Source organism: Mauremys reevesii, linkage group 1 (genome assembly GCF_016161935.1).
Source record: "Mauremys reevesii isolate NIE-2019 linkage group 1, ASM1616193v1, whole genome shotgun sequence".
NCBI lineage: Eukaryota > Metazoa > Chordata > Testudines > Geoemydidae > Mauremys > Mauremys reevesii.
This window is the reverse complement of record NC_052623.1, coordinates 221,107,549-221,131,088: the sequence shown is the minus strand read 5'-3', so window position 1 is coordinate 221,131,088 and position 23,540 is coordinate 221,107,549. Positions and strand designations below refer to the sequence as shown.

At 42.9% G+C, this 23,540-nt stretch overlaps 1 protein-coding gene across 1 annotated transcript; it reads right to left on the bottom strand.

The window, feature by feature from the left end:
- Window positions 1-1,464: 1,464 nt before the first annotated feature.
- Window positions 1,465-21,474, bottom strand: LOC120370900 (natural killer cells antigen CD94-like). Its single transcript, XM_039486255.1, has 7 exons — window positions 21,400-21,474; window positions 15,172-15,277; window positions 9,965-10,063; window positions 8,379-8,492; window positions 4,772-4,920; window positions 3,242-3,345; window positions 1,465-1,627 (listed from the first exon to the last, which is right to left on the bottom strand). The coding sequence occupies exons 1-7, from the start codon at window positions 21,472-21,474 to the stop codon at window positions 1,465-1,467; spliced, it is 810 nt and encodes a 269-aa protein (XP_039342189.1).
- Window positions 21,475-23,540: the final 2,066 nt, after the last annotated feature.

The window sequence follows — 23,540 nt, the reverse complement described above, 5'->3', positions numbered from 1 at the left end:
ACAGCAATAACAGAGAGGATCAGCTCCATTATGCATAGATAATATTTCACAAAAGCACAGGCTGTTTACACTTTGGAACTGAGCCATTTAGTTATCAAATGGGTAGGGTAGAAATAGTTTAAACACAAATGGTTCAGCATCTTCACTACATCCATGCTGCTGCAATCTGTGTGCAGGTTTCTCCTGCATCTCTAGGACTACTGCTCTAAACTCTGTAAGTTGCAGTGCCTTATGGGTACCTATCTCATCTTTCTCAGCACAATATTAAGGAGCAGAGGATTCTGAGAAATTTTGAAAGGCCACTCCTCTCTAATGGAAATTACTGGGAGGGTTCTTTGACCCATAGCTTGTCCGCAGTGATTCTAAAATCATTCAAATTGGGATGGTTTGGGATCACATGGCATTTAGGGGTTTTGAAAGAAAGTCTATTCCCAACAGCATTAGGCATAAATGTAAAACATTGGGATCACTTTGGTAAACGGACATGAGGTTTATAACAAGTGGGCTAGGGGGACCATAATGTTCTTGGAATGGAACATTTCCCCACTGGGGACAAAGAGGAACTGACTGGGTCATGAGGTGTAAGGATACCTTGGCACCAAGCAGACTTTACTGGGCTTGAGGTGGTGAAGTTAAGGAACGTCCCTTTTGACCATGCCCAGTCCATGGAATATGATACAGAAGTGGGATCCCCTCCCAAATTGTGTACTTTGTGTAACAGCAATGATGTGAATGAGAACCTCTTCCCTGGTGACTACAATGTCTCACAGCTGGGTTTCTCCATTGCTCTCATCTTGTTTATGATGTACCTGTAGGTTTGCTCAGTGATTTGAGAAGCTGGCGGATTGGGAGGTGAGGAGTGAATGAGGCAGGTGAATTTTCCTTTGCTGTTTTGGCCCATGGACATGGACACTGATTGCCCCTCACATCCATCTCAGTCCATCCCACCACACTCTTAAAGAACACCTTCAAACTATTTTCCACAAAAGGTACTTGCAGTTTGATCAATGTTGTCCTTGTATTTGTATTGCTTCATTACAGCAATTCTTCTGTGACTAAATGAAATGCAACAAAGTAAAAAAATATAAAAGGTGGCATCTAAATCTGATTTTTTTTAACCAATGTATTGAAAGAAAACTATTTTAACCAGATAGTGAACTAATTATTATTTTAAAATAAACTATCTACGAGCTGTGAAATGAAAAAGAGACCAGGTTCAGCTGTGGGAGGGCTCTGATTGGCTCCAATTATCCAAAAGACATATGGTTTATCAGATTTAACTATCTGTTTTTTACTCTGTTTGGCCATTCCCAGCTCCTTTTAACACAGACTCACGAACAATATGTGGTCAGAGCAAAGTGTACTACAATTTTACAGTATGAAAACAGCCTCTGAAGAGGGAAAGATGAGAGTGGTAGTATTTATTGGGTGATATTTGTCATTGTGTTTGGGATGTCCCATATTTTATGATTTCCATGATCCATCTCCTGCCGATATGTCAGGCTTTGGCCAAAGAACCAGCTGCTCACAAATATAGCGCTTTTCATCTTTGCATGGACCAGAGGAGAGCTCTCCACCTGTGACAAGTGCACAGTTCCCATCAACGTATCCTTTATTTATTGCAAACCTATGATAGAATAAAATGTTACTTCAAGTCATTCTAGTTATATCTCTATTACTACCTTATTTTTTCAAAGGTTAAAAGGTCTATAATTTAAACATATGGCAAAAACAAACAATAAGAAAACAATTGTGGAGAAACAGAGGGGCCATTATTAAAAAAAATTGTCAGTAAATTTGGTATTTATGTATGTGAGGGAATAATTTCATTGGCTAGAGTCAGGAGTGCAGACGCTCCCTGGGTTATGCAAACCCAATTTACGGAAATCTGGACTTATGAAAAAAGTTCCGTACGTTTTGTTTTTTTTCCATAATTGTCGGAGATATGTTCCTGACTTACGCAAAGTGTTCCGTTCCAGAACGCCTTGCGTAAGTCAGGGACCTTCTGTACATAAGAACATAAGAACAGCCGTACCGGGTCAGACCAAAGGTCCATCTAGCCCAGTATCTGTCTACCAACAGTGGCCAATGCCAGGTGCCCCAGAGGGAGTGAACCTAACAGGCAATGATCAAGTGATCTCTCGCCTGCCATCCATCTCCATCCTCTGATGAACAGAGGCTAGGGACACCATTCTTACCCATCCTAGCTAATAGCCATTTATAGACTTAGCCACCATGAATTTATCCAGTCCCCTTTTAAACATTGTTATAGTCCTAGCCTTCACAACCTCCTCAGGTAAGGAGTTCCACAAGTTGACTGTGCACTGCGTGAAGAAGAACTTCCTTTTATTTGTTTTAAACCTGCTGCCTATTAATTTCATTTGGTGACCCCTAGTTCTTGTATTATGGGAATAAGTAAATAACTTTTCCTTATCCACTTTCTCCACATCACTCATGATTTTATATACCTCTATCATATCCCCCCTTAGTCTTCTCTTTTCCAAGCTGAAGAGTCCTAGCCTCTTTAATCTTTCCTCGTATGGGATCCTCTCTAAACCCCTAATCATTTTAGTTGCCCTTTTCTGAACCTTTTCTAGTGCTAGAATATCTTTTTTGAGGTGAGGAGACCACATCTGTACACAGTATTCGAGATATGGGCGTACCATGGATTTATATAAGGGCAATAATATATTCTCAGTCTTATTCTATATCCCCTTTTTAATGATTCCTAACATCCTGTTTGCTTTTTTGACCACCTCTGCACACTGCGTGGACATCTTCAGAGAACTATCCACGATGACTCCAAGATCTTTTTCCTGACTCGTTGTAGCTAAATTAGCCCCCATCATGTTGTATGTATAGTTGGGGTAGTGTATCACATGCTGTGCAAATTTTTCACTTAACTGCCAGTGCACTTCAGGCATGACACAACCTCCTCTCTATTCTTTTTTTCCCTTGAATTCCTAATGCCCTCAGTTCATTGCCCATGCACTTCATTCTTGACCTGCAGCACTGGCTTCCCCTCCACTTTTGATGTTTCATCACCTGGAGCTTTGGATCAATACATCTCAACCTTGACTTGCACCATTCTTTGCTGACTTGGGCCCCGATAGAATGTATAAATACATTGCAGTGATGACATATTGCACTCCTTTTTTCTGAAGCTTGGGTTTCTCTCTGTCATAGCACTGTCAATTCACTTAATTGAAACGAGAAGTTTTTAGTTGTGTCTGGAACTTACCAGTCAGTGGCGAAAGCTGTACCATTCACCCACATCCACAACCTGTCAGTCGTCTCACGTGACAATCCTATCCAGTGAGAAGTTGCCAGGGGATTTATGAAATCCTGTAGAAGGACAAAGCCAATTCATGCAATTACATTCCTTTCCCTGCTCATTTCATGGATGTACGTACATCAGGTATTTGCTCGTTTCACAACTGTATGGATACAGTTGTGTGGTTAACAGGTCCCTATGTCCTGAGGTAGCCTCATGGTTAGGACCCTACCAAATTCATAGCCATGAAAAATGTGTCATGGACCGTGAAATCTGGTCTCCCGCTCTTGAAATCTGTTTTTGTGTGTGTGTGTTTGCTTTCACCCTATACTATACAGATATCACAGGATATAGCAATGTTTCTCATAGTGGGGGTCCTGACCCAAAGGGGAACTGCGGGGGGGGGAGGGGGTAACAAGTTTATGTTAGGTGGGTCACTGTATTGCTGCTCTTACTTCTGCTCTTCTTTCAGAGCTGAGTGGTCAGAGCATGGCGGTTGTTGGCCAGGCACCCAGCTCTGAAGGCAGCACCCCACCAGCAGCAGTGCAGAAGTAATGGTGGCAATACCATATCATGTCTCCCTTACTTCTGCGCTGCTGCCTTCAGAGTTGGGTGGCAGGAGAATGGTGGCTGCTGACTGAGGGCCCAGCTCTGCAGGCAGCGGTGCAGAAGTAAGGGTAGCAGTACCACAATCTCCCCCTACAATAACCTTGTAAACCCCCCCCCCACACACACACACCTCCTTTTTGTGTCAGGGCCCCTACAATTACACCACCATGTAATTTCAGACTCAAATAGCAGTAATAATTAAATTTATGGTTTTTAAAATTCTATGACCATGAAATTGACTGAAATGGACCGTGAATTTGGTAGGGCCCTACTCATGGTTGATCAATCCCATTAACCAACCTGATCACATTCTTCATTTCCTTCACAAGTGTCTGTTGTAGAAACTGTGACAGCATTCTTTGTTGGTTAATCTCTATTCACTCTCTTGTCTAGAGCAGTGCTTCTCAAGCTATCTGATGTGGGGGACCGGCAATTTTTTTTCCAATGTGTCAGGAACCAGTGCCATATTATTATCCTATTTGACGCTCTTATGAGGAAACTCGCTGCGGACTGGCACCGGTCCATGGACCACCACTTTGAGAAGCACTGGTCTAGAGGACAATACCTCCCCTAGATCACTTGGGAGACAGAGAAAAATGCCCGGAGTGATGTACAAGTTTTTCTTGTACTACAGTAATAGATGTAGAATATGAAAAGTACTGGTGACTCTGGGGATTTGCCTTGCATCAGGTGCCTTTTAATTTAATTTATGGTTCAGTTATGGCTCCAATGCTGGGGAGAGAAGAGGAGGTATAAGGTAATTAGCCTTCAAGAAAAAGCAAGGTACCAAATGAAGCCAAATCTCATTTTCCACAATCTTCTTTTCAATGACAAATCTTCTATTGGCTGTTTTGAATATGCAGCTTTCCAAAGACAAAGATACTCTACCAGCTCTTCTTTGTTTTCTATAAGGAGGAGTCTGGAGCCATGAGAAGAGCAGGCCTTTTGACTCTCCAGCCAAGGTTTGGATTCAGTAGAAAAGCGGTAACATTTATCTCCATGGGGAAACCAATTTTCTGGGCAAAGAAACTTCCACCCTTAAAAAGAAATACAGTTTATGTTTCTTCTGTTGCTGTTACACTTGTCCTCCCTCCCCTATTTCCTCCTCTTGACTGTTTCATCCACTTAATGTGCTTTATTTATATTAAATTTGTCATCTCTCTCACATAGGGGCCATCTCTTATAGTGTGTTTTTACAACATCTAATACAACGGATGCCCATACCTGATTGGGGCCTCTAGATATTCCTTTATTAGAAGTATTAAGTTCAATTTGTAATAATAGATTTTCTCTTGTAGTTTGATTTTGAGTTAAGTTCATCACAAACCATCTTGAGATTCACAAACATTGACACGGTTGCTTGTATTTTCATGCTGGCATGAGGACTATTGTTCTATAGCAAATAAAGTAATTATTGCTATGCCAACATCACTTTCCTTTTATACACAAATCATGTTTGTTTGTTTTTCCCCTAGGGGAGTTTTGTGTATTTTTTGGCTTCTATACATCAAGTGCGAGTTCTATTGTAAGTAATTGGCTGTTTCTTTGACAGTAATTATTGAGCAGGATACTTGCACAATGGGTAAAATTCTGTGAGGATCTGTAACTGAGGCTTCTTCATGCAGAGTTAGACTCCATTTATCATTCACTTACTCATTTGCAAGAGTCAGGGAATCTAAGCTGGTGAAACCTACATGCTGAGAAGCACCAGCAATGGAAAACCTTAAAGTGGGAGGTTGACTAGTTTATCTTACAGCTTCTTAAAAGAGAACTGGTAGGTAAGACACCATGGGAAGAAAATCTAAAGGAACAGGGAGTTTAGGAAAACTGGCAGTCTGTCAAAGAGACAATATTAAAGGCACAAGAGCAAATTACTATGATGTGAAGGTGTCACCAGTTCTTTCTATTGTCTTTCAGGAGGTCTCTGTTGCCCCCTGACTGGTTTTCTTTGATTAGCCTCTGGTTACAACAATTTTTGGCCTCTGGCTCTAATTAGGCTCAGTGATCTGCTTCAGCCCCTTCGGGCTGCGTTTCTGGAGGTAGCCAGCTGCAGGGATTTTACCCCTTTGCTTACTCAGGCCTTTCTCCCTCCCTTTCTTATTTGAACTCTCTCTTTTTATAGCAGGCCCTGTTTCCTCCATTGGTTGCAGCTGTGGGTCCCTAACTCGATGACTGGCAGTTGTGGCAGCTGCATGAGGTTGTGGTCAGACCGCTTGGCAGGAGAGGCTCCCCTCCCCCTTCTGCCTGTGCTCAATGTGGGGTTTGATAGGAAAGATAGGAAGAATAGTAAGAGGCCAGTATGGCCCCATCAAGAGCTCTTTAACAAATTGAATATCAAGGAGGAATCCAACAAAAAGTAGAACGTAGACAATCTGTGAAGGATGAGTACAAAAGAATGGCACAAGCATGTAGGGAAAAAATCAGAAACGGCAAGGCACCAAATGAATTACACCTAGCAAAGGACATAAAAGGTAATAAAAAGTGTTTCTGTAAATGCATTAGGTGCTAGAGAAAGGTGAAGGAAAGTGCAGGTCCTTGACTTAGGACAAAGGACAGATAATGATGAATTATATCAAGAAGGGTAAAGTGTTTAATGCCTTTCATAAATAGGTAATTGTACCAAATATTTAAATACAATTAATATTAACAGCAAGGGGGAAGAAACACAAGCCAAAACAGGGAAAGAACCAGATAAATAATAGTTAGATAAGTGACATGTGTTCAAGTGAGCAGGGCCTGAGGAAATTCACCCTAGAGTACTTAAGGAACTAACTAAAGCAATCTCAGAACCATTAGGAAATATCTTTGAGAACTCCTGGGGAAGTCCAGAGGGCTGGAGAAGGGCAAACATGGTGCTGATCTTAAAAAGAGGACCTGGGGAATTATAGAAGAGTCTGCCTAACTTTGATACCTGGAAAGATAGTGAAACAAATTATGAAATAATCAATTTATAAGCATATAGAGGTTAATCATAGAATATTGGAGTTGGAAGGGACCCCAGAAGATCATCTAGCCTTGGCCCCTGCTCAAAGCAGGACTAATCCCCAACTATTTTTTTGGTCCCACCTCCCTAAAGGGCCCCCTCAAGAACTAAGCTCACAACCCTAAATTTAGTAAGCCAATGCTCAAACCACTGAGCTATCTCTTCCCACCAATAGACTGATACTTAATAGACAACATAGATTGATCAAGAAAAAATCATGCCAAACCAACTTAATTTCCTTCTTTGACATGGCTACAGATCTAGTGGAGAGAAGGGAAGCTGTAGACATTATATATCTTGATGTAAGTAAGTCTTCTGACACAGTCCTACATGACATTATCATAAACAAGCTAAGGTGATATGGTATAAATGAAATTAATATAAGGTGGGTACAAAACTGGTTGAAAGACCTTACTTAAAGAGCAGTTATCAGGGTCCTGGGGCCAGTATATTCAATGTTTTCATTTGTGATGTAGATAATGGAGTAAAAAGCATGCTTATAAAATGTGTGGATAACACCAAGCTGGCAGGAAATCAACAAGATGAAAATCACTAAAGAAAAGTGCAAAGTACTACACTGAGGAAAGAAAAATTAAACTCACAACTACAGAATGGAGAATAGCTGGCTAGGCAGTGATACTGCTGAGAAGGATCTGGAGTTTATAGTGGATCACAAATTGAATATGAGTGCCCAGTGTGATGGAGTTACAAAATAATTTTAATATAATTTTTGATGTATTAACATGTGTCATATGTAAGACATCAGAGGTAACTGTCCCTCTGTATTCAGCACTGGTGAGGCCTGATCTTGAGTCTTGTGTCCATTTCTTGGTGCCACATTTAGGAAAGATGTGGACATATTGGAGGGAGTCCAGACGAGAGCATCAAAAATGATATTCTGATATGTGAGGAAAGTTGACAACACTGTGCATGCTTACAGAGAAGAGAAGCCTGAGAGGTGACAAGAAGTAATCAAGTTGATCTACAACAAGGGAGAATTTGGTTAGGGTTAGAATGAAACTTTCCAAGTATAATGATTTTTAAGCACTGCAATAGCCTTACAAGGGAGGTTGTGGAATCCTCATCTTTGGAGGTTTTTAAGAACAGTTTAGACAAACACCGGTCAGGGATGATCTAGGTATATTTGGACCTGCCTCAGTGCAGGTGACTTGACTAAATGACCTTTTGAGGTCCTTCCCAATCAACATTTCTGTGATTGTATTATTTCCTCCTGTTAATTGTTTTTTCTTCCTACCGTCCTCTCTGGTGATCTTTCAACATGTGACTTAAACCAGCTTAGCCTCCCTTATGTTCCCTTAAGACTCACTTCTGAGTTTTCCAGTGAATGTAAAATTTTGGTAAATAAAGATAAAAATAATTAGAATCTAATTAACCTAAATGTCATACTCTGATATCCATCAGTGTAGCAACAGTGTTGGGAATTCAATATGAAATTATTTCAGTCTAAAGTTACAGCACATAGAAAAAAATGACCTCCTGAAGCCAACTGACCTTTATCTTTCCTGTTCAAAACCTTTGGCAGGTTTCCATTCTTAGCTTGGGTAATTTTCTGGTTCTGGCTGAGGTTATCCTGCTGTCTACATGATACATGGGAGATCTGAAAAACTTAAAGCCAAAATAATATAACAATATGATGTATCACTTAAAAGTAAATTGCAACTGTTCTACAAATCAATATATTATGACTTATAGGGACACAAAGGACCAACTTCTACCTGCAGTTATGCCATTGGGCATAATCTCTGTTGTATTATTAGAACAACAAGTTATGTTATATGTAATATGTCAGATATTTTTTCTTGTTAAAAGTCATCTTAAAATTAACATTTTGAACTTAATTCCCCCCCCCCAAAAAACCAACCAACCAACCAAAAAAAAAAAAACACTGTGTGGCTGAAAATCTTAACTCTGTAAAAAGTCACAGAATACAGCAATTGAAAACATCCTGATTTCCAGCATCTTGGTTGAACACAGGTGATGTTTGCAGTCAGGGACGGCTCTAGGATTTCCGCTGCCCCAAGCAGGGCGGCACGCCGCGGGGGGGCGCTCTGGCAGTCGCCGGTCCTGCGGCTCCGGTGGACCTCCTGCAGGCATGCCTGCGGATGCTCCACCGGAGCCGCGGGACCAGCGGACCCTCCGCAGGCACGTCTGTGGGAGGTTCCCCGGAGCCGCGGGACCAGCGGACCTTCCGCAGGCATGCCTGCGGGAGGTCCACCGGAGCCGCCTGCTGCCCTCCCGCGGGATGCCACCCCATGCGCATGCTTGGCGCGCTGGGGTCTGGAGCCGGCCCTGTTTGAAGTGACCTCAATGCAGAAAAATCCTATTTTCGAAGTTAGACTACAACACAGGAAAATCATATACTTAGGAAGAAAGTGGTAAGTGAAAAGCCCTGGAATTTTTGCAAGGAAGACAAGGACACTGACACTATGGACAGGAAATTCAATGAGCATATCAGCCCAGAGGAATGCTCACATCAGGGGTGTGTTTTGGCCCATGAGGCTGAAGCCAGGCATTTAGACTCCAAATTCATGATTCTGCAGTGGTGCACCAGAAAGTCTGTGCTTCATATTTGTTCTGGAGGACCCTCTGCCCCTTCTAGCTCTTGGGAGATGTGGCAAGTTGGAGTTGTTATGGTGTGTATGTGTGTGGGGGAGAGAATCTATGATTCTATGATTCTATGAATGTGACAGATTCCAGCCGGTGTCCATGTCAAGCCCCCTAAAACCATAATAAAGCATCTAAATAAGTGTCAAGTATCAGAGGGGTAGCCGTGTTAGTCTGATTCTGTAGAAGCAGCAAATAATCCTGTGGCACCTTATAGACTAACACTTCTTCAGATGCTTGCATCCGAAGAAGTGGGTATTCACCCATGAAAGCTCATGCTGCAAAACGTCTGTTAGTCTATAAGGTGCCACAGGATTCTTTGCTGCTTCTAAATAAGTGTCCTGATTTTCAGAGGAACTAAGCATTGCAGCTCTTTACTGACTTACACCTCATGAGATTTACTCTTCAGCAGTTACACAAGGAATATGCCAGCACAGAGTTTGTCTATCAGTATCTACTTTGCTCATGCTTACCATTCGCAGCCAAGACCCCCACTGCTATGAGCAAAGCCAAACAGAAAGTCCCCAAAATCCCTGCTCTGAGCCTCCATGCAGGAGCTGGAGCAGAAGAATCTGAAAGAGAGAAAGAGAGGGGAGAAGTACAGAATTGCAGAGGAAAAGACTTTTAAACCCCAAACGAGGCATAAGCCATTCATATTCTCTGTGTTAGAGAAATGCAGCACAACCGCACACAAGTATTCATTCTTCCCCCTCTACCATCACACATATTCAGCCGTGTCAGAACAAGTTGTCAGGGCTCTTGAACTATGGAATGAAAACTCTTGCCCTGTTCAAAGTTATACAGGTCAAGATACCCGGAGAACAGGATCTAGCCTTAACAAAGGGTATGTCTACACTACGGGATTATTCCGATTTTACATAAACCGGTTTAGTAAAACAGATTGTATAAAGTCGAGTGCACGCGGCCACACTAAGCAGATTAATTTGGTGGTGTGCGTCCATGGTCCGAGGCTAGCATCGATTTCTGGAGCGTTGCACTGTGGGTAGCTATTCCATAGCTATCCCATAGTTCCCACAGTCTCCCCCGCCTCTTGGAATTCTGGGTTGAGATCCCAGTGCCTGATGGGGCAAAAATCATTGTCGCGGGTGGTTCTGGGTAAATGTCATCAGTCATTCCTTCCTCTGGGAAAGCAACAGCAGACAATCATTTCGTGCCCTTTTTCCCTGGATTGCCCTGGCAGATGCCATAGCATGGCAACCATGGAGCCTGTTTTGCCTTTTGTCACTGTCACCGTATGTGTACTAGATGCCACTGACAGAGGTGATACAGCAGCGCTACACAGCAGCATTCATTTGCTTTTGCATGATAGCAGAGACAGTTATCAGTCATTCTGTACCGTCTGCTGCCATTGTAAATTGGCAATGAGATGACGGTTATCAGTCATTCTGTACTGTCTGCTGCTGTCCTGGGTGCCCCTGGCTGAGGTTGGCCGGGGGCCCAAAGAAAAAAATGGGAATGACTCCCCGAATCAATCTCTCCTTTATGGTATCTAAAAATAGAATCAGTCCTGCCTAGAATATAGGGCAAGTGTACTAGAGAACCAGTGTATCAGAGAACCAGAGAGCACAGCCGCTCCGTGTCAGATCCCGCAGAAATGATGAGCTGCATGCCATTCACAGCAGGTGCCCCTGCAACAACCCCACCTGTTGCTTCCCTCCTCCCACAGCCTTCCTGGGCTACCATTGCAGTGTCCCCACATTTTGTGATGAAGTAATAAAGAATGCAGGAATAAGAAACAGTGATTTGTTAGTGAGATAAAATGAGGGGAAGGCAGCCTCCAGCTGCTATGATAGTCCAGGCAGGACATTAAGTGGTGTACAGGCAGGACATTAGGCAGTACAGAATCTTTTCTTTACACATGAAGGGCGGGGGCTGATGGAGCTCAGCCCCCAGTTGCTATGATGAAGATGGTTACCAGCCGTTCTGTACCATCTACTGGGAATGACTGGGAATCATTCCTATTTTTACCCAGGCGCCCCCGGCCAACCTCACCTGAGGCCAGCCAGGAGCACTCACGGGCTGATGACGAGGACGGATACCAGTCCTACTGCAGTGTACCGTCTGCCACCAGGTGCCCCCGGCTGATCTCACCTGAGGCCAGCCAGGAGCACTCACGGGCTGATGATGATGATGATGGATACCAGTCATATTGTACCATCTGCCACCAGGGAGGTGGGGAGAGGATGCTGCAGTTCACTGCCGCAGCATCACATCTACCAGCAGCATTCAGTAGACATAGGGTGACATTTAAAAAAGTCAAGAGACGATTTTTTTCCCTTTTCCTTCTGGGGGTGGGTGGGTGGGGGAAATTGACGAGCTATGCCCTGAACCACCCCGGACAATGTGTTTGACCCTACAGGCACTGGGAGCTCAGCCAAGAATGCAAATGCTTTTTGGAGACTGCAGGAACTGTGGGATAGCTTGAGTCCTCAGTCCCCCCTCCCTCCCTCCATGAGCGTCCATTTGATTCTTTGGCTTTCCGTTACGCTTGTCATGCAGTAGTGTGCTGAGTCCCTGCTGTGGCCTCTGTCTGGAGATTTTTTTAAAATGCTTTGGAATTTCGTTTTCTGTAACGGAGCTCTGATAAAACAGATTTGTCTGCCCATACAGTGATCACATCCGTACAGTCCATGCTGGAGCTCTTTTTGGATTTGGATTTGGGACTGCATGGCCACCCGTGCTGATCGGAGCTCCACGCTTGGCAAACAGGAAATGATATTCAAAAGTTTGCGGGGCTTTTCCTGTCTACCTGGCCACTGCATCCGAGTTCAGATTGCTGTCCAGAGCGGTCACAGTGGTGCACTGTGGGATACCGCCCGGAGGCCAATACCATCGATTTGCGGCCAAACTAACCCTAATCCGATATGGTAATACCGATATTAGCACTACTCCTCTCGTTGGGGAGGAGTACAGAAACCGGTTTAAAGAGCCCTTTATATCGATCTAAAGGGCCTCATGGTGTGGACGGGTGCGGCGTTAAATCGGTTTAATGCTCCTAAAATCGTTTTAAACGCGTAGGGTAGACCAGGCCAAAGCCTTAGTAAGGAAGCAGACTGTTTTATGTGGGACTTGACGGCAACAGAACTGTGCTCTGGGGTCCTAGGAGAAAACCATTAAGGGATATTCCTTCCACTTTAGCACTTACATGGAGCTTTTCAATTGTAGCACTTAAGAAGGTAGGAAACTATTATCCCCATTTTACAGATGGGAAAATTGAAATAGAGAGAGGTGAAATGCTTTGCTCAGGCTTACCAAGGGAGTCAATAAAACCCTCCTCTCCTGGCTGGCAGTTAGAAGCCCTGTGCAGTGGCCCAAACTGCTTCTGTGTAGCAATTTATGTAAGAGGGGAAGCATTATATTCATTCACTGCTAGTATTGTGTACACTTATAAAGGTGGGATAAGGATAAGGAGGCTCAGAACAAGGAGTTCTAGGAAGAATAAAAAGCCCCCCCCTCCTTCCCTCTTGGGAGTTCCACCTTCAAGGGCACCTTTAAAAAAAGCATTAAGGGCTCAGCGGTGCCTTTTAGGAACTGCTCTGTGTTGCGCTAGTGTGGCGCCTCCCCAGCAGGAGGTCTGGGTGGGGATTGTGTCTCCTGAGGAACAGTCCCTCCCTGAGCTCGCAAGTAGGCAAGAGGAGAGCACTCATTGCACCATCTTATAGGATGGTGGAGTTTCTTATAGGATGGTGTTACCCAGTGGGGGAGGCAGTGATGGCGCTAGTCCATTGTGGGCCCTAAGCAGAAATATTTTGTGCCCCTTAATTCTAAATCAGGAAAGTTTTTAAAATAAAAAGTGAATGGGGGGCCCATGGAGCTGGTCAGGGCGCTGAACAATTGTTTAGTCTGCTTATGTCTAGCTCTGGGTCGGGGGCAGGAGGCTAGATGAGGCCATAGTTGTATTTTCCCCTCCGTCCACTTTGGGGTGGCCAATGCCTCTCTGCGTTCTAGGAGGGAACAATCCCTGCAGCTGGGAAGAGAATATCTGGCCACTGCATTTGTGGGTAGAAGGCATGGCATGCCTAGTACCCTTTGCTCCTCTCCCTGCAAACATTCATACAGTGGCTGAGAACAATCTGGCCCAATTCCCTGTATTACATGGATACATAGCACTGCTCTGAATTTATTTTTAAGGCTTAATTTTATATTGTAATATAAAGAATGTGCAAGGAGGCCAGGTGGATAATACTTGTGGCATCTTAGCCATTGAATGTCTTGATTTTGGGTATTTAAATCCCGATCCTTTATGTGCAGTTTTGCTTTTCATGTTCTCATACAATTCAAGGAAGGTGTTAGACTATGGGCAGTTAAATAGTAGTATGAGTGGAGGCAGCAGCTTATAGCACACAGTACCTTTGCCCTGGGGGTTCGTAGTCTGTTGTCTCCTCTGCTGCTCAGAAGCATTATGGCATTTCAGTTCTGTGTAGGTCACCACCTCCTCGTTTATCTCTAGTGGGTTATAGCATAGAAATAGTGATTTTCATTCATTGGGCTGATAAAGGTGGACAGCTCTGATTTCAATCTATAGAACTATAAAACTTTCATTGCAGGATGTAGGGCATAGCAGAACTTTGGTATTAAAAGGTTTTGTCCCAAAACACAATGGTCTGCAGTAGCCTGTCAGTGTACTGGGGTCAACCAACTAACATCTGTGAATTCAGCATATGCATCTTATCACCTTGTTTCCAATATCTGACTCCTATTTAGAGTCCTATTTAGAGTCCTATTTACCCAAAAGTGTTGTTACATTTAAAGTTATTCATATGACTTATATAACCCTTTGCACATACACTATAATCAGAAAATTACAGTTTCAAAGCTAAGCTTTAAAAGTTATGGAAATATCCAGTTAAGATAATGTATCTATTTGACTACCCTTGACTCATGCATTCTGCTAATGACAATCTTGAAATGTAAAATTTCACTTTACATACTTCAAAACAAATTGAACTGTGATCTACTAAGCATATTTATAAACTCATTAAACATTTCTAGTGCTATTTCCTTGATTTAAAGCTTGCTTCTTCTCCCATTGAAGTCAAAGGCTGTTTTACTATTGATTTCAGAGGAAACATGGCACTTGGCATTACGCTCTTCTAGATGGAGCCCATTGTTTTAAATGTCATCTTCTCAAAAACTAACTGCTCAACTTCCTGGATGCTCAGTGGAAATCCTCTGTAGCTCAGGAAAATCTCTGCTGGACAGGAATGATCTTAAGGCTCTGGGATGGTAAATAAATATGAACAATTAAGGATCAGCCATGATTTCATGATATTGAAGGCAAAGCATAGAGAAAATGGTACTTTATTCACATATGGAAAGGAGAGAATTCACACGTCACCTGCTTTAATACTCCAACCACAAGGTATGACTTAAAGAGACTGTGTCTTGAACACAGGGCAAATCAACAACATCCATTGACATGGAGTGGTTTGTGATAACACAATCGCAGAACTGTGTTCCAGGGCTCCAGGAGAATTTCAGTGCCTGACAGATGTTAACAAATTACTAAAATAATTGTGCCCGGCAATGAAGAAAAAGCTAATAATATAAGTAGATAAAGTCAGGTACTATGTGTACAGCTCAAGGAAGAGATTTAACACAGACAATAAAATATCAGTAATAGCAGATATGTTCTCAGGTGCTTACAAATATACCACACCTTTTTCCCTGGTGTTCTTAGGCGTCTTTTTCTTCTGGTGCTTGGAAGGAGTTTGAAATTTCAGGTCTACATAGGTCACTGCCTGCTCACTCATTTCTGTTGCATTCTGGGATACAAAGGTTGGATTCAGTAGACTGAGATGAAAAATGGGATTTGATGGAAACTGGTACTTGTACTATGGAACCACAACAACAAACGTCAGGATCTAATAGCAGAACAACTGAGGGTTTGGAAGAACCACGCCTCCTTCTTACTGAACTGGGAATGTGGCACCTAGTTCTGAATGTGGGACACATTAATACTCACTGACAAAATAGAGGGATTCAGAAAAGAAAAACAAACAAATAAATAAAACCCTGCGAGGACAGATTTAGGAGTCTAGATAGAGCTACGATTTCATTTGCTCTGGCAGTGGAGAGAGGCTGGACACAATTTGGCTCCTAATGCTGGAGAACTCAATAGTTAGTGGCAGCAGTTAGATCTGCCAGTAGCAAAAGAGCCCCCAGTCAGACAATTTCTGGGTAATGCGGGAACTGGATTATTGCCCCCTCCCTTGGCTGACAGGGATGGTTGTGCTGGGGGAAATGCCTACAGCATATGTCATAAATGTGCAGTGTTACAAGGGGTGCTCCTCTCTGCTCTCTCCTTAGCTTTCTAAAGGCTCTGGATATGATTCTTTACGTGTTTTATACAATTGACTTTAATAGGGATTGTGCACCTAAATCATTTAAAGAACAGAAGTATTTGTGGCACCTTAGAGACTAACAAATTTATTTGAGCATAAGCTTTCGTGGGCTACAGCCCACTTCATCGGATGCATGCAGTGGAAAATATAGTAGGAAGATATATAGATATAGATATAGATATATACACAGAGAACATGAAACAATGGGTGTTACCATACACACTCTAACGAGAGTGATCAGTTAAGGTGAGCTATTACCAGCAGGCTTGACAAAGCACTGGCTGGGATGATTTCTTTGGGAATTGGTCCTGCTTTGAGCAGGGGGTTGGACTAGATGACATCCTGAGGTCCCTTCCAACCCTGATTTTCTATGATTCTATGAGAGAAAAAAAAAATTTTGTAGTGGTAATCAAAATGGTCCATTTGCAGCAGTTGACAAGAAGGTGTGAGGAAGAGAGTGTGTGTGGGGGGGAAATGAACACGGGGAAATAGTTTTACTTTGTGTAATGACCCATCCACTCCCAGTCTTTATTCTAGCCTAATTTAATGGTGTCCATTTTGCAAATTAATTCCAATTCAGCAGTCTCTCGATGGAGTCTGTTTTTGAAGTTTTTTTGTTGTAATATTGCGACTTTTAGTCTGTAATCGAGTGACCAGGGAGATTGAAGTGTTCTCCAACTGGTTTTTGAATGTTATAATTCTTGACGTCTGATTTGTGTCCATTTGTGTCCATTTATTCTTTTACAGGTACATTGCTGGCATATGATGGCATATATCACATTGGTAGATATTGGTAGATATACCAATGTGATGTGGATGGGAGTGGATGGGTCATTACACAAAGTAAAACTATTTTCCCATGTTTATTCCACACATACACCCCCCACACACTGTTCCTCACAACTTCTTGTTAACTGCTGCAAATGGACCATTTTGATAACCACTACAAAAAGTTTTTTTTCTCTCCTGCTGGTAATTGCTCACCTTAATTGATCACTCTCGTTAGAGTGTGTGTGGTAACACCCATTGTTTCATGTTCTCTGTGTATATAGCTATAGCTATAGATCTTCCTACTGTATTTTCCACTGCATGCATCCGATGAAGTAGGCTATAGCCCATGAAAGCTTATCCTCAAATAAATTTCTTAGTCTTTAACGTTCCATAAGTACTCCTGTTCTTTTTGCAGATACAGACTAACATGGCTGCTACTCTGAAACTAAATCATTTAGGCACCTTTGTTAAAAATCCCACCTTTAGGTACGTAAATATGGATTTAGGAACAGAACTTTAGACCTCAGTGCCTCCAAGAATTGACACTTGATTGGTGCACCTCCTCCATCTGCTCCTCCCCTTGTGTGATATCCTTTAGTACTATGCACACTGAGTTCCAGTACAGCATCACGGGACCACGTTATGCTCTGAGACAGCCCTGTGTACATCTAGCATAATTCCACGGAAATCACTGGAGTTATTCCAGATTTACACAGTCCAAAAGAGGTCATAGAATATCAGGGTTGGAAAGGAGCTGAGGAGATCATCTAGTCCAACCTCTTGCTCAAAGCAGGACAAATCCCCACTTTTTTTATTGGTTTATTTTAACCCCAATTCCCTAAATTATCCTCTCAAGGATTGAGCTCACAACCCTGGGTTTAGCAGGCCAATACTCAAACCACTGAGATATCCCTCCCCACAATAAGTAAGCCTAGAAAGGGTCTGGAAACATGAAAGTAGGGCAGGAAACCCACCCTGAGGGACAGCTTGTCAGAATGTGGCCTCATGCTGCAGAGATAGAAGTGAAGGTGTCAATCCCATAATTCCACCACGATTTCAACAGCTTCCACCCCACCATCAACCTCAGCCTTGACCAATCTACACGGGAGGTGCAAATAAGTGATGGTCATATTACCACCACCCTATACCGAAAACCTACCGACCGCTATGCCTACCTTCATGCCTCCAGCTTCCATCCCGGGCACACCACACGATCCATTGTCTACAGCCAAGCACTGAGGTACAACCGCATCTGCTCTAACCCCTCAGACAGAGACCAACACCTACAAAATCTCCACCAAGCATTCTCAAAACTACAGTACAGCACAAAGAAATAAGGAAACAGATCAACAGAGCCAGACGTGTACCCAGAAGCCTCCTACTGCAAGACAAACCCAAGAAAGAAACCAACAGGACTCCACTGGCCATCACATACGGTCCCCAGCTAAAACCCCTCCAACACATCATCAGGGAGCTACAACCCATCCTGGACTATGATCCCACACTTTCACAGGCCTTGGGTGGCAGGCCAGTCCTTGCCCACAGACAACCTGCCAACCTGAAGCATATTCTCACCAGTAACTGCACACCGCACCATAGTAACTCTAGCTCAGGAACCAATCCATGCAACAAACCTCGATGCCAACTCTGCTCAGATATCTACACCAGCGACACCATCACAGGACCTAACCAGATCAGCCACACCATCACCGGTTCATTCACCTGCACGTCCACCAATGTAATATATGCCATCATATGCCAGCAATGCCCCTCTGCTATGTACATCGGCCAAACTGGACAGTCTCTACGGAAAAGGATAAATGGACACAAATCAGATATTAGGAATGGCAATATACAAAAACCTGTAGAAGAACATTTCAACATCCCTGGCCACACAATAGCAGATCTTAAGGTGGCCATCCTGCAGCAAAAAAACTTCAGGACCAGACTTCAGAGAAAAACTGCTGAGCTTCAGTTCATCTGCAAATTTGACACCATCAGTTCAGGATTAAACAAAGACTGTGAATGGCTTGCCAACTACAAAACCAGTTTCTCCACCCTTGGTTTTCACACCTCAATTGCTAGAACAGGGCCTCATTATCTCTAGCTTGCTTCTTGCCTGCATATATATACCCGCCCCTGGAAATTTCCACTACTTGCATCCGACAAAGTGGGTATTCACCCACAAAAGCTCATGCTGCAAAACGTCTGTTAGTCTATAAGGTGCCACAGGATTCTTTGCTGCTTTTACAGATCCAGACTAACATGGCTACCCCTCTGATATTTAATCCCATATTAATGTCTTCTATTTCATCCTTTGGGAGTCTGTAACAAGGATAATGCAGCAGACTGGAACGGTTAAGGGATCCCTGACTCTCACAGGCCAGGGAAGAACAGGAATCAGAGTTCAGAAGGGTCACAGGGGAAAGGAGTCCTCTTTCCCATTGGCTGGTTGAAGCAGGGAAGCCTCTGGGGATTATGAGCAGTGTTTTCAGTTGTGTTATTTTTCTCATTTTTGTTTGTTCTCGTTGTTGTAAACAATAAAGAAGGAGATGAAAAGGGACTTGGGCCTGGAGATTGCCTCCCTCCCCTAGCTGGTGAAATAGAGACCCTCTTCCCCTCCCCACATGTGGTCTATACAACAATCCTGCACTGAACACAGACTGGGGCTTATACCTTCATATGTTTATCGTAGGATTCTGTCTAGAGCTTTATCCAGTCTAAGGTTAAACGTTTCCTGCAGAGGGATTTCCACCCCTCACCTGGGGAAACGTTTTTGTCTTACCTCCCTCCCTTCACCTCTAGCTCTACAGCCTCACACCACCCCAAACAGCCTGTTTCCCTCTTCGATGCTGATACACTTTCAATATTTCTAAACAGTTACTGTGCATCCCCTTATAGTCAGGGTTTGCACCAAGGTCATTATACACACGTAGTTCTTCCATTTCTTGTTTATAAGTCAATCTCTCCAGCCCCTTAAATAGAGTTCATGTCTTTTCTCTGAATTCCTCCAAAACTTCCAACCACTTTCTGCCTTTTTTAAAAAAAGCAGCATGTTTATCTCACACTTTGGGTTAGGGACCATGGCTAAAACATTCAAAAAATGGGCGCTAAACATTAGGCTTCCAAGTCTATGTGTGGGTGCCTATTTAAGCAGCCTGATTTTTAAAGTACTGAGCACCCAGTAGTAACCATAGACTTCAGAGACGCTGATGGGTGCTCAATATTTTTGAACATAAATCTACTTTCAGATGCCTAGATATTAATTTAGGAACCTAACTTTAGGCCCATTTTTAAGAACATAAGACTATAAGAATGGCCAGACTGGGTCAGACTAAAGGTCTATCTAACCCAATATCCTGTCTTCCGATAGTGGCTAATGCCAGGTACTTCAGAGGGAATGAACAGAACAGGCAATCATCAAGTGATCCATCCCCTGTCACCCATTCCCAACTTCTGGCAAACGGAGGCAAGGTACACCATTCCTGCCCATCCTGGCCAATAGCCATTGATTGACCTATCCTCCGAGATTTTTTTGAAAATCTTGGTCCATCTCCCTTATATTCTGTACAGACAGCTACACACTAGGTGTTCAACAAATAAATAATAAAATACAAATAATGACTGAAAATGGAAGTGCACAAAATTGAGTGTGGTATTCTAGGTACACTCTCATCAGAGCCATAGAGAGACTGTAACACAGTGCATCTAACTATGCACAAATTATTATTTACCTTTTTGGAACCATAACACATTGCAAGTACACGTTTAATCTATTTTCCATTTCTTTCATCAGGACTGGCTTCCATTATTCCCTACCACTGAATAGCCATGTGTTGGATTATTACATCATATGTTATAGTTTAAATATAATTTTCTGCTTATTTTGCTAAACTTTCCAGATGTGTTTGGGTTATCTGTCTGATCTTGTTGTGTGCAACAACCCTCCATTTAGCATCATCTGAGAATTACATGACATTAGTTTGCATTAACAGGCTATGTACTCCAGTTTCAAGACTATTTATGAAGGTGATAACTAACCAAGATCCTAACACTAAATTCAGTCTATTTTCATTTATCATTACACTTTTTAAGGATAGCCTTATAGACTAACAGATGTTTTTTTTGCATGAGTGCAGGTAATGTTCACCACGTCGGGACTTCATCTCCATCGGTGGGTATCCACCCAAGCTCATCATTGCAAAAACATCTGTAGTCTATAAGGTGCCACAGGATTCTGCTTTTACTGATCCAGACTAACACGGCTACCCCTCTGATACTTTTTAACAGTATTTTTTACAAAATTCAACCATTTTCTAATTTAGTGATAATGTTCTTACCCAAGACTATTTGAAGTAATTTGCTAAGATTTCTTGAGAAACGGTCAAATTCCTTACTAAAAATTAAGATATTAGATCTCCGATCTTCCCCACTTTATGCTGATCTGCTAGATTTGCCATATACAGTTAGATCGTCTACATACTGCACCAGAGATGCATAAAGTACAGAAAAGTAGAATTCTAATGCCTGTGATAATAAATCCTTCCACAGTCATTTAATACAAATAATAATAATGAAATTGTACTATATTTCATACTGTCTCTCTCAAAATGTAATCAGAAGAAAAATATTGTAAAAGGTTGCAGACATATGTCTATTTGACAATAACTAATTCCACTCATTTCTTGAATTATATCAAAGTAATAACTGTACCTCTTACAAAAACTACATGCTCTAACAATAAATGTCTCTGAAGAATGTGGGACTCATACCTTTGCAGCTCTTTGATAGGAGGCTGGTGTGCGGGAACTAGATCTTGAAGTGCCACAAATGGTTTTGTCCTTCATGAAAATCCCTTGGGGATGGAGAGAGAGACAGTTTGGTATCACCTTGTCATTGCCCTTGTAAGGAGATGGACAACAGGAGCTGAGAGGGGAAGAATTATTCACACTGCACTAGCCAATCTGAAACTTTACAGGAAGTTCTCACTCTGGTAGTTTGAAATGCGCTGCCCCCTCACAAAGCGCTCACAGGAACTTCTGCCTTTGTAGATTTACCTGTGAATTTAATCTGCTTAAGGTCACTTAAATATTGAATTTATTAAACAAGGTTGCCTAAGCAACCAATGCTCAGCTAGTGTCTCTTCACTTCTTAAAACATGGAGTGAGATTCTTCTGTCAGTTATTCTGGTGTAAATCCAGAGTAACTCCATTGAAGTGAATACATTCACTCCCTAGTTATACTGATATGAATGAAATCAGAGTCTAGCCTGCGGTCTCTGTGTTCAAGTTCCCTACTTGACTTACCGGGGAAGCAAGTAGCCCAGTGGAGAGTTAAGCTCTTCCGGGCTTTATCATGGAACTGTGGACTATGGTCAAGACACTTCCATTCTCTGGAAGAGGATGAAGCTATTTAGGTAAAGAAGAACAATCCCCAGTGTTTGCCTGAAGCATAACTAGGGGTCTACCAAATTTGCAGCCATGAAAATTGCATCACGGACACTGAAATCTGGTGTCCCCTGGGAAATATGGTCTCCAGGCACTCAGTTCTCAAGGCAAAACCATGCCACCCTTACTTCTCTGAAGTGGTTGGCAGGCAACTCTGTCTTCAGAGCTGGGTGTCTGGGAAGCAGCCTCTGCTCTCCTGCCACCCAGTTTCAATGAGCACCACTGCCATCAGCACTGCAGAAGACTTTAAATGGCATTATGAGTGTCACAGTCATCCATCTGCCGACCAGACCGAGAGACTGGAGAAGTGTGCTGCTGGCCTGGAGATAGAATTCAAGATGTGACAGAGTGTCTGCCAAGACTGGTCAAGCCCTTGGACTTCTACCCCTTCCTCCTTCTCCACGTGGGCACCAATGATACTGCCAAGAATGATCTTGAGAAGGTCACTGCAGACTATGTAGCTCTGGGAAGAAGGATAAAGGAGTTTGAGGCAAAAGTTGTGTTCTTGTCCATCCTCCATGTTGAAGGAAAAGGCCCAGGTAGGGACCCTCGAATTGTGCAGGTAAATGCATGGTTACACAGGTGGTGTCAGAGAGAGGGCTTTGGATTCTTCAACCATAGGATGTTGTTCCAGGAAGAAGAATTGCTAGGAAGAGATGGGATCCACCTAATGAAGAAAGGGATGAATATCTTCGTAGGCAGGATTGCTAACCTAGTGAGGAGATCTTTAAACTAGGTACACCAGGGGACAATGACCTAAGCCCTGAGGTAAGTGGGGAAGTGGGATACTGGGAGGAAACACAAGGAGGAGGGTGCAATGGGGGGGCCTCCTGATTCATACTGAGAAACAGGGCAATCGGCTTGTTATCTTAGGTGCATGTACATGAATGTAAGATGCCTGGGAAACAAGCAGGAAGAATTGAAAGTCCAGGCACAGTCAAAGAACTATGATGTGATTGGAATAACAGAGACTTGATGAGGTAGCTCACGTGACTGGAGCACTGTCATGCATGTGTATAAACTGTTCAGGAAGGACAGGCAGGGGAGGAAAGATGGAGGAGTTGCACTGTATGTAAGAGAGCAGTAAGATTGCTTAGAGCTCCAGTATGAAACTGGAAAAAAGCCTGTTGAGCGTCTTTGGGTTAAGTTTAGAAGCGAGAGCAGCAAGGGTGATGTCATGGGGATGTTTGCTATAGACCACAGGATCAGAAGGATGAGGTAGACAAGACTTCTTTCAGACAATTAACTGAAGTTTCCAGAACACAGGCCCTGGTTCTAATGGGGGACTTCAATCACCCTGACATCTGCTGGGAGAGCAATACAACAGTGCACAGACAATCCAGGAAGTTTTTGGAGAGTGTTGGGGACAACTTCCTGGTGCAACGACTGGAAGAACGAACCAGGGGCCATTCTCCTCTTGACTTGCTTCTTACAAACAGGGAAGAATTGGTAGGGGAAATAGAATT

What these genes read in the sequence shown, in the direction of transcription:
- LOC120370900 (XM_039486255.1), bottom strand. Translation starts at nt 21,474, where the DNA reads ATGAAGGACAAAACCATTTGTGGCACTTCAAGATCTAGTTCCCGCACA. An exon ending in CCTATCAAAGAGCTGCAAAG is followed by an intron (nt 15,278 to 21,399) that starts GTATGAGTCCCA and finishes TTTGTATCCCAG; the next exon opens with AATGCAACAGAAATGAGTGA. An exon ending in GGGGGTCTTGGCTGCGAATG is followed by an intron (nt 8,493 to 9,964) that starts GTAAGCATGAGC and finishes TTTGGCTTTAAG; the next exon opens with TTTTTCAGATCTCCCATGTA.